The sequence below is a fragment of the Hetaerina americana genome, unplaced genomic scaffold (genome assembly GCF_022747635.1).
Source record: "Hetaerina americana unplaced genomic scaffold, ioHetAmer1.1.p SCAF_5, whole genome shotgun sequence".
NCBI classification, from domain to species: domain Eukaryota; kingdom Metazoa; phylum Arthropoda; class Insecta; order Odonata; family Calopterygidae; genus Hetaerina; species Hetaerina americana.
Window position 1 is genome coordinate 83,404,104 of NW_027287095.1, and position 19,806 is coordinate 83,423,909.

Genomic DNA, 19,806 nt, shown 5'->3' on the forward strand with positions numbered 1-19,806 from the left:
CCGCGTATTTTTTAAAGCGAAAATGTACCATAGTGACGTACGTGACGTCCCTTCCGACAAAATACATGTGAAATCCGAAATGTAAATAGTTGCCAAAATTGTCACTGATGGTTTGGGTTTAGTCTCGGCAATTTAAGAAATCCCATTGTTCTTCAAAAATATTGGAAGATTACGACACAGAATTCTTTAAAGATATTATTTATACTCTGCTTAGAGCGTCAGATTTGAAGATTCCTGGTTTTATTTGTTGTTCAAAAATTTGATTGTCGTGCTATAATGTTCAGGGCCATAGTAAGTACATAATTATTGCATGATGGTTACTGAAATGCACAATATGAATCCAGTTCACATAGTAAATGTAGTTGCCATTATTATGTCAAGTAGATACTATGTAGCATAATTATGGCTTAGTTGCCATCCATCTGAAAAATTAATATTTTGTTGGTTATTTTTATCGACAGTATTCAATATTGTGTAAAAATATGGCAAATACGTTGTCTGTTTAAGTATATCAGTTGCCTTGCTTATTTTGGACCACAATCGACTCTTCACTTCCTGATCCTCGAATAGTCTATTTAAATGCATCCTAAATTTATCCCACTAAATCCGGGTTGGGCAATCGTGAAGTCTGAAAACTTTTTTCGCTGAGATGACTATTTTGACATTCCTGTACAACAGTCTTTTAATATGTTTCATAGCTGTCCATTTATTAGTAGGTGGAGCTGTAAGCATTACGAAAGACCCTTTTTGCACTTTAATTTTATCAAACTTATCCTTAATTTTTCTACCCGCTAATACATGGAATATTTTAGTTGTTTAATTAAGCGTTAAAACTTACAATTTAAGCAGTATTGATTGAACGGTAGAATATGCTTTGAGATTTTTTTTTCATTTCAATATAACTTTTCGTTCGACATGTGATACATATTTTTTATTCCAGTTGACTTTTGGTGCTGGTGTGTACGCCGGGGTATATTTAAGCCAAAATTATGAGGTAAATTATTTTTTTAAGGATATAATGTATTCAAGCAATACGATGGTTGAGAATAATCCAATTTTTATCTCATTCAGATTCCGAGAGTTGACGAACCCGTACAGTTATGGGAAAAATTCAAAGCCTACCTTGACCAGCACAAAAAAACGGATAAATAGCTCATTTATATCATTCTTATAAAATTTAAAATAAAAAATATTGATAAAACTCAGAAGATAGCGGCATTATATTGTATGCCACGAGAAATGTTCCTTTTAATTGTTACATAATGTTTTTGGCAGTGTATTTTCCATTGTAATAATCGGTTGGACTTGTCCTAATGGGGTTTTTATTATTTTATAAATTCTCGGTTCGGAATAGAATTATCTGTCGTAGAGTCTTTCCGTAAAATTTGTTACTGTTGCAACATTTGTATTTTTGAGCATGGTTGTTTAAATCTTGACATCCTTGAGATAGTGTTCAGACAATTTTGTTGTAAATTGAAATATTCTGTAATGATAGCCACAGGATCCGTGTAAAATGTTCTGCATAATCTATATATTGTGATATTTTTCCATTAAATACAGCGCATGTAAATATGTAATTATTAAATCGTTCTGACATTTTATTTTGTTTGTTGTACACAAATCTTGAAGTAATAAATTTTTGTACACATTTCAGAACTTCCTTGCTTCTATATTGATTTGTATTGGAACATGTGATAACGATTGTTTACCTTTTTGCATAGAAAATGGTAAGAGTATGCATGTATCTCTTCCTTTCAAGGAAAATGAGATGATTTGATCAATTACAAGGTTGCATATTTATTTTCTAGCTCCTTATTGTGTTATATTGTTTCAAATTGATATTCATTATTTTAACATTGAAATTTTTTGTAATGAAACTTAAATGGAAGCTAAAATCTACTTCATTTTGCTACTTGGTATTATTTTTTATCAAGTAAAATTTAGTTATTACTTCATCACCCTGATCTTTTGTGATAATTAGTTCCAAATTAATGAAAACATGTTGCAATAACTGAGTTGGACAATGGTTAGCACTCCTTAAATCATCAGGTCCCTCTTCATGAAGAGGGACCTGATGTAGAGTAGGATACTGGATTTTGTGTTTCGTTAGGAGTCACAAAATATTTATTTAGTAACTGTGTCCACCCAAAAACCTATCTTAACCAGTAGATTACCTAATAATATATATATATATTGCATCATGTAATAGTATAACTGAGAATTTGAGCACAATCATTTAATGATTACCAATAGGGAAGTCAATCATGGGATTGAGTTGAGTGCAATATAATGAAAAATTACTGTAGAACGGACTTATTGAAACACTAGCAAATGATTGATATTTTTTCATCATTATTATTGACTATCCAGAATTGGTTTGCCATAGTTCATTTTCTCACTATTTTTACTCTCCTGTTTATTCTGTCCTAGTTCCTTGCATGGACAGTTTTCATCACTTGTATCTATTCATTAATATTTGGCCATCATTTTGTTGGAAATTATTGGAAACCCATATTATAAAAAAAAACTTCATTTGCATTGCTTGTCAAAATATTAATATTGAAGCCAAGTTTTACTGCATAAATGAAACATTAGGTGAGATATTGGTTTTTTCATCCATCATCCCCAGTGTTCATCCTAAGGTTTGTTTTGTTTCTATTCCTAGGTGCTCTGTTAATTACTTTCTGCATCCACATCTCTCGCCAACTTTTTCCATTGCCATTCTCTGGCTATCCCCAATATTCTTTCCATTTTGTCTTTTGTTGGCTTTTTTCTTGGCTGTTTGAACAATTCTCTCTTTTTTTGCACCGTGTATTCTTTCCCTCTCCAGCTCCTATGTGAGATTCTTCATTGGTGATTTACTCACTGTGTTAGGTGTTCATCATACTTTCGTAACACCTCATTTTTCTTGCTTACATTGCCCCAATGCCAGTGAACATTAATAATCCATCATAAAATATCCAGTTTCTTTACCTATAGCCTATTATGAAATATTTTAATTGTTGAAATAAAAAAATTAGCAATTATGTGAGCTCATTAGTTTTATAAATTACTTTTTGCATAAAAAGTATATATTTTTCAAGTGTGAGAGTAATGACCTACAATTCTTCAGAAGTAACACCAAGTGGCAAGGTTGGCATGAAATTTGTTTATCACAATAGGGGGTGGCACATTTCACGGTAAATAGTTCCCGCCATATTTTAATTGACGTCAGTAAATGGTTGTCCAATTTAATGTTTGAAATGTCTATTGATTGACTGAACTCAATTTAACTTTTCCAATCTTCATTTATAACCCTTCCAAAGTAGGCGACTTGCTCTAGTTTGTTTCTCCTCCATATTAAATGTGTACCTTACTATTGATTGTCCTTTTCAAATAAGCCTCTTCACTTTCATTTTCTAATCATTGCATCTTATCCCATCACAATGATGCTGTAATGAGGGAAGAAATGACCCCTTCAGTTGACTGCAGCTCATCTGCAAATCTCACTGATGCAATGAGCTTCCCACTTACTTTCATTCCTCCTTCCCACCCTTCCAATGCCTCTCCTACCATTTAGTATGCGTATACATACATTGTGAAGCACAAATGATAATGGCTAACCCTATGTATTGTAGATATTTTACACGTATTGAAGATATCACCAATCCCAATAGATTCCTTATAGGGCAATAGAATTGAGTGATAGTTTTCAGAACCAATCTGAAATGTCCCTCTGACTGATAGAACTATGATGCAACAATTTCAGAGGGTAAAAATCATTCGCCTTGACTGGGATTCGAACCAGGATCACTCAATGTCCGGCTGAGTGCTTTAGCCAGTTAAGCTATCAAGGGATCCAGATTCGAATGCGAATGACTTTTACACTCTGAAATCGTAGCATTAAAATGCATATTGGCGGATGACTCTATTAAAAGTTACTGTTGCGGCATCTCCTGCAGTTTCTTGGAAGTTGATTGAATTTTATTATATCATAGCAAAATAATATGTTGTGTATGGCTGTCTCGTTCAGAGCATGTGGGAGCTAGTCAGGGACTTAATGTCCAGCTGCAGCTAGCAAGCCAGTGAAATTTCCTCTGACACAATAATTTTGTCCTTATCTCCTGTAAACTTTTTGACAGCGATGAGACCCAGTAGCTGCTATGACATTGATCTTTCAACTATCTCATCCAAGCCATCCTGTTGATTAAGTTTCCAGCCCCAGCTTAAACAAACAAGAATGTGAAACTAGAAGAAAGATGGTCAAAATATCAAAATCTACTGCGCAATTGGAAATATTCGTCTAGGGTAATATGTTAAAGCTTGTAGTCTTAATTGTGGGCAGATTCTCAGAACTTTGTGAAATGCCATGAGAGTTACTCTATTGGAGTCATTAAATGTTCATTGAAATGCAAGAATTTTAATGAATAAAAATTAATCACTTTCACCGGGATTTGAACTCGCATTTTGGTGAACATCAGCAGCTGGCCCTGTTCAAGTAACATTTGCGGCAGTTTTTCAAAGATCAACATGTTTCAACATTACTTTGTGACGTTTTATTTGTTGGAATTAGTTAAATCGTAATTCCTTCCGAGTGATCAGAAATTCACAGGGTTAAGAGAGTGCGTAACTCCGTAACTAGCCAACGCCCTCCTGAATCTCAGTTAGGGTGAATTATTTAACACTGAAATTCATGATAGGTTGAGTTAGTATGACTTGGAATGTTGCTCCAACTTAAACCCAGCCTGGATTGCGATGGCAGATGCACTTACAGGGGATGGCTGAGTGCCTTCGCATGCTCTGGGTGCATCACGTATTATGGTAATTGATTACTTGATATGATGCATGATAGTTTGCAGCTAAATTTATTAAGTGCCACTTCCATTGTAGCAAGCATAATATGAGTTAAACTTTGCCATATTTTGAATTATTTGTACAAGAGTATTGCAAAGGAGAAAGTGTTAGTTACATGATAGAGATGCACAAAGCAACATGTGAGCAGTGTTCATGAGTTATTCCTCAAGACTACCTGTACTAGGGAGTTGTTTTAAGTGACTAAAAAGTCCTGAATTCGTTTTACTTGTCATGACAATTAGTGAAATATTTACTAGCCAAATGCAATTAATTGATAACCAATGCATGAATATAAGCTATGAAGATGTTTATGGGTAAAGTTGAAATTAGGAGGAAGGCAAATATAGGCTGGTTACAAATGTCAGGGGGAAAAAAAGGCAAAAGAGGTGGGGGACACATTTAGAGCCAGTGGAAAGAAAGGTTTGTTAAACAGGGCAGAGACCAGACATTCTGGACTGCAAGAAGTGGAAAAGAAAACGGGCACTGATTCAAGAGAGGATAGACTAATTTACTGTCAAATGGTTATAAGTTTATTATTATGCCCTGTAAGTTTCAGGATCACTCAAAAATCTCCTTATTTAACTATCAACAACAATGATACATCAAACAAAAGATATATTGTTCTAACAGCTGTGATTTTTAAGGATTGCACTTCATTATATTCCTCAACTGAGAATTGGCACAAGTTTTCATTATAATTTTGTCATATCTTTTGAATTGACGTTGATGGTTACATCGGCTCAAATGATAGGTGGTTAGGGGTGGATTTTTCTTAACCATCCTCTTTCAATGACGAGTTGATGTATCAGTCAACCTCATTCATGTTAAGGTAAAATGTGATGCAACTATGCTAGTAATTAAATAGAATTAAGTTTTAGTAATATCCTGTTATTTGCTTCCTATGTTGACATTACTTTTAAAAGTTATTTGTAATTGATTTTATACGAAATATTCCATTGGAAACATGTCCAATTATAAAATCATGGACACTGGCCGAAAAAATTCAGTTTCCAACTTTCTTGGGTACGTTTAAGACTTTTGTTTTTTCAGTTTTGCTCAAGTTTAGTGTTTTTCATGAGGGTATATCAGAGATACGCAGGTGCAAAACTATTAAAGTAGCAATAATGACAGTTGGAGCCATTACTGAAAAACAAAGAACAAGCCAGGTTTTCTCTACGTATGAACCTATAGAAGTAAGTAGACTCAATGAAGAAAGGTAGGCAACCATTACAAACCTTAGACTAGACTTCATTCATAAAATGGGCTAAAACCTATAAATTTTTCATTACCAGACTCTAGTGTGAACTATAATTTGGGCTTACAACAAAGCTCACTCAATATTCTCATACTTCATGGGCACGATCACCAATATATTTATAAATGTGGTCATCCAACGTACGTTTGTATCACTATAGCTTGACATAGGATGACCCAATACCTCACGAGCAAAAAAGTTAATGTATATGCAACAAACATTCACGGTATTAGGATAGAGTGTACAGAGCTGGCTTACGAAAACAGTATATTCTTAAATTAAATAAAATACAAGTCCATTAATGGAATTGATAACACCATACATCCGTAACGTTTTTCCAGTAGAAATGTGTAAATCTTACCATGGTTTCAAAGTACATATTAAATATCATCCTAATTAGACAATAGGCAAAACAGGTTCACCAAAATGTCGGAAAAAAATTCACACCTCGCTGGATCTGAAGTAAAATCTGTAAATGCATGTTCTCCTACAATCGTAATATGAAGATGTTGGCGAGTCTCCCGCGCCTGAATGGGCACATTTATTTTGCACAATAACATGCTTGACAATCAAGTAAACACCACTCCGCCACCAGAAAATTCCACCCGTGTCTGCGGCTCCACAAAAGCAAGCCAATCAGATGCATGTGAAGGTAAGAGTCCCATTGACTGGCATTTGTACAATGCTAGTGCAACATTAAGAAGGTTTCCCAAGAAATACACGAATTTCTGCCCAGCAGCATGGCTTCCTTCTATCATCTTGAACGCTGTCGACAGAAATTACCATGATAATACAAGATTCATGTAATAATGCAAAAAGTGGTAAGTGCTTCACGATACTTACTGTTTTGCATGGTAAACAACGCCTTTACTGGTCTAATTATCAACATTCCCACCATCATAATCGGGAAAATGGAGATTGAATTACCAGCCATGTACATGATAAATAAATTCATGGGAACCTAAAGAAAAACATGAAAACACCTATAAGACGCGAACAAGGAAATAGTTGTTACAAATGACAAACACACTAATCTAACCTGCTTCAAAGGCCCTAATGCTAGATCCCATGACTTCTTTATTATCAAGTGGTTGGGATCTGATTCACGAGAAGTTTCTGTGTGAACTTGACCAACCGATGGATTATAACCAGGTGGAGAGGCAAGGTCTGAATTTCTATCTTGCTTCCCCCTGCGAGTAAATACAGAATGAATCGCATTTCCATGAGCTAAAATGGCAGATATTAACTCACGCATCATTTAAAAAATTGAAAGCATTCAGCTGGCAATACCTTGACCCGAAATCCAAAGCCCACTTGTATTTCTTCTGACTAGACCTAACTGCAGCCATGTTTAAATATTGACTTCAATTGTCTTCGCAACACGATGAGCGTATCCGGCATGTATTGAAGTTAATTGGTAACGGAGCAGGCTATTAACTATAATATTATTAATGTTCACGTAATTAATAGATCTTGGTCACAATGGCCTCTAAGGGACGAACTGCCGAGCATTTAATGATATCAGGCAAAGTGCAATTATCTGTTTTAAATGTTACGGTATTGCTCTATTCGAGGAAATACAGGGTGAAGTTTCATATGAATTTTAGTCCTCGTTGCTTGGTTATTTAAACTGTGATTTAACTATCAGTAAAAATCTCATAAGAGTGAATGATAAAATTGCCATTAACTTGACCTAATTAATCATTGACATCTTCATTGTCTCGCCGTATTTTCAGATAAGCATTGAAAAATGTACGTCTATAGTGCTTTAATTGCAGCTGTAATGAAGGAAATTGGGCTCTTATGTATTCTTCGTCCTATTCCTCGAACATCCATTGATAACCGTAGGCGCCGGACCTTGCACGTCAAATAATAAAATTTAATCTCGAATATAATGCATAATTAAGAGACTATAGCCCAACATGGTAAATAAATCCAGAAACCTCTAAATGTTCCGGATATACCTACCTACTTTCCAGATTTCTGAGATTCAACGGCGTCACCATATCCACTGAACTGGTGGTGGGATGAGCGGAAGATTTTAACAAAATTAGAATATCTAGGCAACATTAGAAAGGGAATTGGATACTTAACGGTGCTATGATAGGGAAAGTGACAAGTTATTCTACCCGAATCAGGCCGCGGGTATCTGTGCTGTAGACGAGAAAAGCTAACTGCACGAAATTTTTCACGCGTCACTGGATTCAAGAAAAGCAGGCAGAAGAGTAACTTATATATAGACCCTCCTTTAACCTAGAAGCATTTAGTTCGGAATTTTCCGGGTACAGATAAACATTAAATCATTCACCATATTTAGATTACGATGCTTCTCGGAACTCATCCCTGCAAGTCTCTCCCAATTTGTTTGCGCATTAGAATTATTCATCCCCTGCTCTTCTAAGAATTTTGTCATATCTATCCATTCATTGACGAAACCATCTGTCCATTAATCGAAATAGGTAAAATGCTTTATGTGAGACAATTTAGTAACCTGAAACCATCTCAATGAAATTTTCTGCCCAACCCATAACGTCTAATGCCCTTGTTCCCAGTCTCTCTCCTTCGACCTCCCCCAGACTCCTTCTAAATCTTATCTTTCCCCAATCACACCCTGCCATCCATCCTCTCCACACACAGTTTCCAGAAGAAGTCACAGGATAAATACTCACATGAACATCTTCCCACTCTTAAAAACATAGGTACATAAATTTAATTATATTTGTGTGCTAACAACAAACCATTTCCTTTGCCAAGGGTTTATAGGTGAACAATACATCAATGACAAAATTCAATATATAATTCTAAAGCGTTAAGTTTCAGCAAAAGCATAATTGACCAGCAACTAGAACTAATTACTGCTTAAAATTTTGAAAGAAACCATAATTTCGGTCATTTCAGAAGTACAGGGTGGGTCAACATACCTTCCTTTTTTATAAAGCAAAACCCCTATAAAAAAGGAAGTTATGTTGTTGCACCCTATACTACGATGTAGGTGGTGCAATTTAAGTTCAAAACTTTTGAATTAAACTCAAAGAAATTACATGCATGTCAATAAATGAAAAAGAAACACTTTGACCCAATCCACCACTTTATTACAGGTACGACTAGTTTCGACGCTACGGCGTCATCCTCAGGTACCTGAGGATGACGCCGTAGCGTCGAAACTAGTCGTACCTGTAATAAAGTGGTGGATTGGAACAAAGTGTTTCTTTTTCATTTATTAAAATGAACTTCCACAAAGTTGAGGCTGAAACTATTGAACTTACATGCATGTCATTTGTGACAGATAACATGTAATGCTCCTCAGCCCCAACATGGTGTAGAATGATGCCTTTACTAACTTTGAGGTGAGGCTGTTATGTACATGCTCCCAGTGAAATCAACAATAGCACATAAGATGTCATTTTGGCATTATATAGACTTGATTGCATTTACCCAAGGGTGGCATGGAGGATGATTAATACATTACTTTACATATTTTATGCACAAATCATCGCTTTTGCGTACAGTTAGGTAAGGCTTTTCTAATGTATGATAAATAATTTGAAAAAACTACAGCCTGATTAAGTTACTTGAAAAGTTTGCCACTAATGATTTTATTTACTTCTATTTCATAGTATTCACCTTGAATGGGATTTGAACCCTGATCCCTTGATATCTGGCAGAATGCTACACCCAATTAAGCCAGCTAGGAATACTTGGCATACTGTGAATGAATAGGGGCAACCAGATGTTGTGGCAAATTACCATACATACAACTTCACAAGTAACCATAGCCATGGACACTGCATCACAATCACCGACGTTAAAGCTTATGTTTAAAAGAAATGTTTTCCTGTAGTTATATATAAAAGAATTGTAGGAGACGGTACAACATTAACTTACTTATGGAATCATGCACTAATGTGCATTAAAATGCTCTAAATTCAGAGTAGAAATCATCCAGCCCTATCGGCTTAAGCACTCCACCAAATATCAAGGGATCTAGGTTTAAATCCCAAACTAGTCAAATGCATTTTAATGTTAATACAAATGACTCCATTTAAAATTACAGTCGAGGCATCTCCTTAAGTTCTTTGAACATACATGCTTGGAAAACATCACAGTTGCCGCAACTGTCTAACTAAATAAGGAATGGTTGGCACTGCAAATATGTAATTGACTCGCCATAATTTCAACTTAGGGAAAATATTTGGAGGGTGAATTGAACCAATGATTGGATGAAGGCTACTGCTGCGAAAAAGCCAAATAATTTAAAAGATACATGAGTAGTCATCTAATATTCCGACAAAAATGAGACTAAAATAACCTATACAGAACTCCTACAACGTAAAAACTAGGCTTTGGATTTAGACTACAAATATAACAATGATGAGTTGTGGTAGTCCAGTGGTTAGAGAGCTGGGTTGTTGACCAGTCTGGTTTTGATTCAGGGCAACACGTGCTCAGCTTTACCCAAGCTGTGAGATTTCTCCCATAGTAGATCTGCCTGGGAACCCATAGGTGGCACAGAGAAAGGAACTGGCCCCCATTATTACCTTATTGTATGAATTCCACACACCTTTGAGCTTAGTACTTGAGCTATATCCTCACATAACCAACTTTCGAGCCAAAAACTGTAATTTCATATGACAGAGGTGATTAAATTAAGAGTAACCTGCTTAGTTTACCATTATTCCTTCTAGTCTCATGTCATAACACTAATCCAAGTCATAACTTTCAGCACATCACATTTATGTATTACAAAAATCCAACCTGCTACAATCTAAGTTCACTGAAATCAAAATACTGAATGGTGCACACAATATGAGAAGCTCTGTAATAATTTCAAATGTAAAAGTTGAAACGTTTATTTGGGTACTAATAACCTGGGTCATCATAGTACAAATAGTTTGCTGCAATGAACCAGTAAAAAGAACTTTGAAAATGAAAACATAGTTAATAAGTTTTATACATCAGTCCATATGATGTATAATATAATTGCTGAAGATGCAAGCAATTCTTGCTAAATGCAGACATGTCTACTCAATGGCCCAATGAGGGAAGGAAGGATGTTACAAATTCAATATAATACAGTTCAGTCCTTTGAGATGAACCACCAAGATAACTTTATCACTACCTCCATTTGCACGTATATCTCCGTTCACCCCAAGTGAGGTCACGAGAAAAATTTGACTCTCGATTCACACTTACTCTTCAACCAGCCTAACAAATTTTACAACTGGGGTAACGACAGCAATGTATTTTGTCCAGGTGGCAAGTAGACAACTTGCCGTGCCCTTGACAATTGATAGGCAATGTCTTCAGCAGCCTCTATCTTCCTAAGTTCAACCAAGCCTTCTCCTACCTCACCAAATGATTTTGCCAAAAGGGTTGCTGCTTGAGCATCACCTTCTGCAGTAATCACGGCTGCTTTTTTCTGCTGTTCAGCCTAAGAGAAATAAGAAGAGGAAATTAGAAACCATGTCAGAACATCACCACCTATCAAAAATACAGGATTAACAAAAATTATTCCCTTTCACCAAATTGATTTTTAAGGAGTGAAATACCTACATTTTCAATATAGATCAGCGGATGACTATATTAATGTAACAGTTATGGTATATCCTATAATTCTTTGGATCATCATGCGAGCTTGAGGAATGATTTTAAAATAACTTCATTGTAAAAACAATAGGAATACTTTATGATTTTCCACAGTGTTTGACTATTTGTATGTAAATCAATGGGACATGAATATCGAGGTCAAAGCCAACAGACCAAGCTCCACATACTCTCTCTCATGCCATCCAAAAAACTCAGTTGACATAAATATTTTACTATCCTTATATAAGGATATATTCTATTCACTCATATCATATAACATAATATTTTGAGGATCATCATTGCACTCTTCTATGATCTCCACATGGCAAATATGGGCAATTCAAGTTATGACCCGAAAGCCTTGCAATGCTGCCTCCAAGCCCACTTATAAAAACTACATATCCTCCTATTTTCATGTCTATACTTAACATAATTTCTACTTTTTCTGTGACAAAATTTACATTTGTACAGTAAATTCTGATCTTCACAAATGCAATACAATAAACATAAAAAGCTTTCAATACAATCTCTCAGGACTTCATCATATAAAAGAGATAATATACTTTTCTATAGACTTTATTTGGCTTGGTACAACACGCTGCAGTGATATGGCATCATCAGGTACATATTTGTAACATACACGGGGGCACCCAAAAGTGGTAGGACTGATTTTTTTACAAGAATTTTATTGACGATATACTTACATCGACTTAATAATCTTCAAAGTATGCTCCTTGAGCTGCTACACACTTAATATAACGTTGCTCCCATTTCCCGTATGCCCGCTGGAAATTTTCTTTGGGGATGCCGTTGATGACACTCGTCGAAGCCTCTTGAACGGCCTTTATCGAGTCAAAACGTCGTCCCTTGAGCTGTCTTTTCATCAGGGGGAAGAAGAAGAAGTCCGGTGGTGCCAGATCGGGAGAATAGGACGGGTGCGGCAACATGGCAATGCTGTATTTGGCCAGGAGCTGTCTGACGACGAGTGCGCCATGGCACGGCGCGTTGTCATGATGAAGCACCCAGCAGTTTGCGATGGCCGGTTGGACTCTTTTCACGCGTTCTCGGAGGCGGGTGAGCACCTGCACGTTAAAGTTCCCATTCACAGTCTCCCCTGGTGGGACAAACTCCTTGTGAACCACTCAATGACGGTTGAAAAACACAATCAACATCGTTTTGATTTTTGATTTGCTCATGCGAGCCTTTTTTGGACGTGGGGATGCGGAAGTGTGCCATTCCGTGGATTGTCTTTTCGTTTCGGGGTCATATGGAAAAACCCATGTTTCATCACCAGTTATCACATTGTCCAAACAATTTTCATCTCGGTGCAAATTGGCTAACACTTCTTCGGAAATGCGCACATGCATTGCCTGTTGGTCGACACTCAGAATTTTCGGCACCATCTTGGCGCACACCTTGCGCATGGCCAAATCCTGTGAAATAATGCGTTGGACGTTGGATGCAGACAGACCCAACTGGTCTGCAATTTCTTCACTGGTTAAGCGTCGGTCTGTGTTCAGCAGTGTCCTCACTCTGTCAACATTCGTGTCGGTTCTTGCCGTCGATGGCTGTCCGGAGCGATGGTCGTCTTCAACGAGCTCCCTACCCTCTTTAAACAACTTGTGCCACTCAAATACTGTGGAACGGCTTAAGGCAGTGTCCCCATAAGCCTGCTTGATCATATCGAGGGTCTCAGTTGCCGTCTTCCCGAGTTTCGCACAAAACTTCACGGAATAACATTGCCGAATATATATAATATAAATTCAGATTCATTTTGTGTTTCGACGCGGACAAAAAACTTGCTTCACTAAAAACGGTGTCCTCACTCAACGACAGCCCGCAGGCGACTGAGGTTGGTGTCGGTCTGTTGCTAAGAGCCCCCTCCACCTTACCCTGCCAGTCAGACCCCCCTCCACCGCTCCGTTCGCGCCAGAGAAAATTAGTCCTACCACTTTTGGGTGCGACCCTGTACATTGATATATACATAGGCACAGTGTGATGGGTGGGAGTAAGTTGGAGCTAAAACAGAACTGGCTATTTTGTAGGAGCCAGTGACCGACAGGATGTAAAATTGTATTCATTCTAAGGGATGGGTGGCCTAGGGGAAGGACGACAAGAAATCAGGAGGTTGGTAAAATGTGGGGAAGGGGGTAATGGTCAAGGAGGGGTGACAATATAATGAGACGATTGCAGATGAGGGGAGAGGTGGAACGTGTTGCTGTTTATCAGTTCAAATATACCAAGAGTAACGGGGAAAAGTTTGTTCCTTGCAGATAGTATCACTTGAGTAAGATGAAGCTTGCACAATGTCTAGATTATAAATAGATGGTACTGCAGTTGAATTTTAATTGATCTTCAACTTACCCATCACACAGTGTCCATGTATAAATTATATGTATTTTATTACAAATTTGTACCTGATGATGCTGTATCACGATGAAGCATGCTGTACCAAACCAAATAAATTCTGTGGAAAGGTATGCTCTCCCAATAATTTGATGGATATACAAAACTTTTATGAAGTGTACCCTGACCCTGTAACGTTTGTTTTCTAAGGATTATCAGAACAAAGCTGAGTCCAAAAGAAGTATATAAATAGAAATATATCAGACTATATAAAGAACTTCCTCGGGATTTAAAAGCTATTGAAACAAATCAGCCATTAAAAAAAGTTTAATTTTTGACACAAAAAAGCTCTACGAATTGTTCATTTAACTAATATCTATTGGACACACCAATTAATACATTTTTGTTTATCTACTACAGAAATACTGAATATATATAACTAAATGAAGGTATTGTAATTAAATAGGTACTTTTATTTTCTCTGTAACAATCAGAGAATATATGTTTGATAGGATGGTTTTAATATTTTTTGCTGAAATGTCTAATTTCATTGAAGATACATCATTGCAGCAATGTACATTTATGGCGTCTCTTTCTTGAATTGGATACCACAACATTAATATTTTCTGTTCACTTATTTTTCCAAAATTCATTACACCGTTGTATTTTATGATGTGCCTTATGCCTTCTATAAAATATTATTAGCCAACATATTATTATTAATATTTGAGCAGTTTAAAAAAATGGGCATGATAGTAAGGACATTAGTTAAAGAATTGCATCTAAGAAAGAAGTACTTAAAATTAGGAAGGAATTAATTATCTTGATTCTAAAGAAAGAAAAAAATTCTAGCGAAAGCATGAGTGTAGCATTTATCCTTCTAAATCCAGGGAATCAATTACATAGCTTTATAATCTTTATGCTCCAACTAAGATGCATCCAAAATGATCAAATTTAAATCCTTACAGGTATAAGTCTTGGCCGACAGCAACTATGTGTTTACAATAAAAATGAAAGAATGATTACCATTTCAATTTTATTATTGAACAAATATTTCTGTAATATGTAGATGCCATGGAATTAGTTTCCTCAAGTTACAATTCAACTTACAATTGTCCTAAAACAATCTAACGCATGACGTAGAAAAATGCTAGCCACATATCTAACGGAATGTGGACAGAATTTTGGAACATCTTACTAATAGAAGACTTATCTGCATATAAATTACAAGGACTAACTGATAGCCTTGTAGCTTTGAGAAACAAGCTTTTGTTTCATGCATGGGCATTTGCGATGTGGTTAGGGAGAAGGATGGATAAAATAACAAAATATAAAGGACCTCATAGGTTAAAGAATAAGGCAGAAAAATTGTATGAAAAATGTTTTGAAAGGTAAAGGGATTTAGAAATTCAAAATAGAAGAGTGCCTCCTTCTTCCACACTGATTGGGAAAGAAGGAGATTCCATAAATTAGGAGGAGGGAAATGAAGAAAAGATATTTTGGATTCTATGAAAGGCGGTAGAAACCATGAGTAGCATAAGGAAAAAATTAAAAGCAATTATCTTGTACACAAGACTTTTGAAGTACTTTTTCTTTACTAAACCATGACATATAGGCGAACTCTGTTCCAACAAAATGCAAGAGACTGATGACTACTGCTCATAATATGTTACTTGTTTTAACTGCAAAGTGTATAATGTAGCAGACTTGACCTTAACTCACTGCTTGTTTCTCACTCTCCCTCTAATATACACATGAGTGCTAACAAATATACAGGTATACTTGCACAGATTTTATAAAAACAATGGATTAACACAACCTATAAATTCTATTACAAATCACTGTGACTGCTACCTCAACCTAATCAAAAGGTGGCTTTAATGGCTATTGCCAGGAACATAGGAAGAATGACAGAAGGAGGGGTCAGGACAAGTGAAGAGTCACATAATAGGGCCATACATTATGAGATATTAGGTAATCCTATTACAGCAGTTAAGCCTCGGCTCATTAGTTGGTACAACATTTTGCTCATTATAACTTAAGAGCTCAGTCCACCACTGTGATCAATCAAACTGTTACAGAGTGCTCACGAACGCCATTATTTCTAATTAACTCTTTGTTTGCTTGGAATAGCCACAATCTTGCTCTCAGAAATGATGACAAGGGCACCCGATTTACACAGGACCCGATTTATACAATCTGAAGCCTATTTTTTCGCATTGGGGTATCTGTGACCAGCTTATGTAAAATATGCTTTAAAAGTAAGATATCATTATTAAATATAAGCAAGGAAAGAAAAAATCTATTATCCCTTTATTATTTGCATATGTTTTTTACATAGGCACTGTAGGTTTTTTAAAGCACTTCAGTTAACTAGGAACAAACGTTTTTTATAAACCTAGGTAATAAATATCTGCCACCTGAGATTTCAGCCAGTTTCACAGAGCTGTTTTCTTCTTGTCAACTCCTCACCGTTCTTAAACTACTAAGAACCAAATCACTCTTTAAGTAGAGGAAGGACAAGTCACTAGGTTCAAGGAATGAGCTCTGAATTGGGGGAAAGGGAGGAGGGGAAGGGAGGTGATCAAAAAGATTCCACTTAAGTTGACCAATCTTCAAAACAAACTGCATGAGGGCATGCAAAATTATTTATTATTGCAGCCATCATTAGTCAATGCTACCAGAAAATCAAACACTAGACTGTTGATTAAAAAGTCTATAGCAATTAATGAACCAATTGAAGCTATTGTCCATGATCAATGTTTCATTGTTGCCAATCACTCATTGCTAACAACTTAACCTTACTTTTCAAACATGCCTTGTGTATCTACCAATGTATCCTCACCATCATGCATCACTAACAAAATCTGGAATGAATGCCAGTCTTACTAAGTTCATCACTAGTCTGGTGAACTAAGAAACTCGGAGACAAGACCGGTAGGAGGCCTATCACTAGAGAGAAAACTTAAGCCCAAAATCTCTTATCTCAGATAATGATTTCCCAAGTAACACCCTTTAATTTGTAACAGTTCAATTGAAGTGAGCCATACTTCACACAATGGTATTGGCATTGTACATCAGCTAATGCTAAAATTTCACAAATTAGATGTTTCTTGCAGTAGTAATATCGAATGCAACCCTATTCTTTTCATTAATATTCAAAAGAAAGCTCCAAGGTATAAAATGTTACCCTATTAACCAGTCATTACTTTGAGGAATAGTGAGCACAGCATTTTTAGTTCAACCAATGTGGACTATTTCAGGAAAACCCCAGAATCAGTGAATGATTTAAGGCTAAGGCAACAGAGGATAGCACCACTGACATAGTGATGTCCTTGTTTACATATTCCATTGCTGATATCAATTTCAAAATATGATTCAAGGGTGTGTTATGAGTTACTCAGGAGTGGTAACCTTCAAAACAACAAAAACATCATAACCCAATATGCAATTATGTAATGTCAACTGAGCATCATAGTAGCATCCCTTGATGGGGCATTGCAATGACTTCTTCTGGGTAAAGTCGAGGGGATGTGAATCAATTTAATGGCACTTGCATTTTGTACAATTATGCTCGCATATTCAACATAAGACCAATATCACTGAGCCCAAAACCTACACACAGGGGTGTTACCCTAATGACAACATATTAATTGTAAATATAGCATACAGCAGCATACAGCCTCAAAAACAGTAAGTAAAATTAACATAGGAGCACCTGGCTCCATCTATCATCAATACTTACCTTCTCTACAAGAAACCTAGCTCTCTCTGCATCCTGTTGAGCAACCTGCTTCAACTCAACAGCTTGGGTAAATTCTTTTCCAAATGTTAAGTGAGTCTGTAAAACAAAACGAATGAATTCAATTATTACATTCCTCGCCATTAACACCAATCTTTCAAAAGTGAAATAATTAAAATATTTATCCATTTATCATGCCCACAAGCCTATTTAAACATTACCATTGTAAGAATAAAAATTTATAAGTATTAATTAACTATTGATACTCACAATTGAAATATCGTCTAAAATTACACCAAACTGGGAGGCACGCTCTGTGAGGTCTTCGCTAACTTTCTGGGACACAATTTCTCGCTGAGTAATTAGCTCTCCAGCATCAAACTGTGCCTACCATATGAAATAGATAGATTGGTGAAATTGTAACATGCAAACTGATATTACGGCCACATTTTCTATGTTACATCCTACCAGGGAGTACACCAATGACTTTGGCCTGGTAGGATGCACACCAGTTTCAAGTACACACTGACAGGCATGAAGTAGTGACTATATCTTACCACGACCGCTTTCAAAACTTCAGTGGTAATCGATGGTAAAACTCTCTCGTCATAATCCACACCTAATATTGTGTATATTCTTGGCAACTGATCAGGTATGGGCCGGAATAAAATACGGAGAGTTATGTTGACATTTTGTAAATCTGAAAGTACGGAGAAATAAGTATCAGTTTGCTAAACTAATATCATCACTTATTTCAATTACTAAAACATGCAAGCATATGAGCAGTTTAAATTTATTTTTTACACGCTGAAAGCGATAGAAAAATGTCCATTCCTTATTCGTTTAGTATCAAGTAACTTTATTTCATAATTATAAAAGCACATTAATTGATTCAAAAAATTTTACAAAATTTTGGGGGCTGAACACGCAAGCTAACGTAACAAAATTCATTGCTTCTTGCTCAATACTTAACCAAGTGCATAGAACACCTATATTAATGCTAAGTAGATGCCCTTGATTATTCAAGCCTCATAAACCGATGTAGACAACAACCGATGAATACATAAGTACTCGAAGAAAACTGCTTATTATACAGCGTACCTGACGTTTTTCTTATTTTTGTTGCGTAATTAAGTACCTAAAACTAACATTAAGTAGTGGATTTGGATTTACCTTTGCTTCCCGTGATGACAGGTACATTTCGAGGTCGCGACCGAATGTCAAAAATTATCGGTCTCTGTATCCATGGGACGTAAAAGTGGGTGCCCTCACCAACCACTACATTTTTTACTCCAGCAAAGCGATCAAATATAACTGCCCTGTGTCCACCATCAACTGCATAGATAAAAGGTAAGTAACTTCCCAACAAATAAACTGACAAGAAACTTAAAATTTTCAATTACCATTATATAATGCTGAGTTCACAACACCGCCAACGATAGCAACTCCTAAGCCCAGTTGACCAATTCTGCTAAAAAACTGTGCAGCCATGTCTCCCGGTCGAGTACCTTAAGTAAATTCAGTACAATTACAGTGACAAAAATTTACCAATTATATCAGTTTTTACAATCCCATTCCCAATTATAGATTTCCCGTCTATCGCATAATAGTATGTTAACTTCAGTTCACTTCCAAAGTTACTCGGCTTACATCATCCCCTCGTGGGTGAGAGACTTAACCACTTCTCTACATTACTAAAGAAATATATAGCAGAACATCAATTGGAGATGAAAAACAGATATAACACTAGCACGCTAAGTTGAAATTTAATTCATTTTGTATGAAACTTACAATATAATTTGCTTATTTCTTCTCGGCTAAGATGAACAACATGAAGTTCGAAACAAAAGACGATTGCGTAGCACGACGTAGAGTTCGAGATTTGGATCGTGATGATAGGTATATTTTTTCATCATTTACGAATGGGATTTAAGATAGTTACCAGTCATTCACCTGTGAAAAACGCCGCTTAACTCTTAAACACTTAATTCTACAGATTAACCTTAAAACCTAGGTTTCAATGATGATTGCTATTCTTAACCTG

General features: G+C 36.2%; 2 protein-coding genes and 1 long non-coding RNA gene across 3 annotated transcripts; 1 reads left to right on the forward strand and 2 right to left on the reverse strand.

The window, feature by feature from the left end:
* The first annotated feature begins 17 nt into the window (after positions 1-17).
* LOC139693454 (uncharacterized) lies at positions 18-1,660 on the forward strand. The gene is made up of 3 exons (XR_011702050.1): positions 18-291; positions 941-994; positions 1,072-1,660. It is a non-coding gene; the product is annotated as an uncharacterized lncRNA (long non-coding RNA).
* Positions 1,661-5,346: 3,686 nt separating this feature from the next.
* On the reverse strand, positions 5,347-7,512 carry EMC4 (ER membrane protein complex subunit 4). The gene is made up of 4 exons (XM_071592053.1): positions 7,379-7,512; positions 7,128-7,278; positions 6,932-7,049; positions 5,347-6,854 (listed from the first exon to the last, which is right to left on the reverse strand). The coding sequence occupies exons 1-4, from the start codon at positions 7,435-7,437 to the stop codon at positions 6,658-6,660; spliced, it is 525 nt and encodes a 174-aa protein (XP_071448154.1). The 5' UTR covers positions 7,438-7,512; the 3' UTR covers positions 5,347-6,657.
* Positions 7,513-10,922: 3,410 nt separating this feature from the next.
* Phb1 (prohibitin l(2)37Cc) lies at positions 10,923-19,616 on the reverse strand. Its single transcript, XM_071591926.1, has 7 exons — positions 19,554-19,616; positions 19,166-19,270; positions 18,936-19,097; positions 18,320-18,462; positions 18,033-18,149; positions 17,766-17,861; positions 10,923-11,519 (listed from the first exon to the last, which is right to left on the reverse strand). Exons 2-7 carry the CDS (start codon positions 19,251-19,253, stop codon positions 11,304-11,306), a joined length of 822 nt encoding a protein of 273 aa, XP_071448027.1. The 5' UTR covers positions 19,254-19,270; positions 19,554-19,616; the 3' UTR covers positions 10,923-11,303.
* Between the last annotated feature and the right edge of the window lie 190 nt (positions 19,617-19,806).

Coding starts and splice junctions, on each gene's coding strand:
- Phb1 (XM_071591926.1), bottom strand. CDS start 19,253: ATGGCTGCACAGTTTTTTAGCAGAATTGGTCAACTGGGCTTAGGAGTT. Junction 18,463..18,935: donor TGTCATCACGGGAAGCAAAG/GTAAATCCAAAT, acceptor CCGTACTTTCAG/ATTTACAAAATGTCAACATA. Junction 11,520..17,765: donor CTAGGTTTCTTGTAGAGAAG/GTAAGTATTGAT, acceptor TATTTCTCTTAG/GCTGAACAGCAGAAAAAAGC.
- EMC4 (XM_071592053.1), bottom strand. CDS start 7,437: ATGGCTGCAGTTAGGTCTAGTCAGAAGAAATACAAGTGGGCTTTGGAT. Junction 7,279..7,378: donor GCTTTGGATTTCGGGTCAAG/GTATTGCCAGCT, acceptor ATTTACTCGCAG/GGGGAAGCAAGATAGAAATT. Junction 7,050..7,127: donor CATTAGGGCCTTTGAAGCAG/GTTAGATTAGTG, acceptor GTTTTTCTTTAG/GTTCCCATGAATTTATTTAT.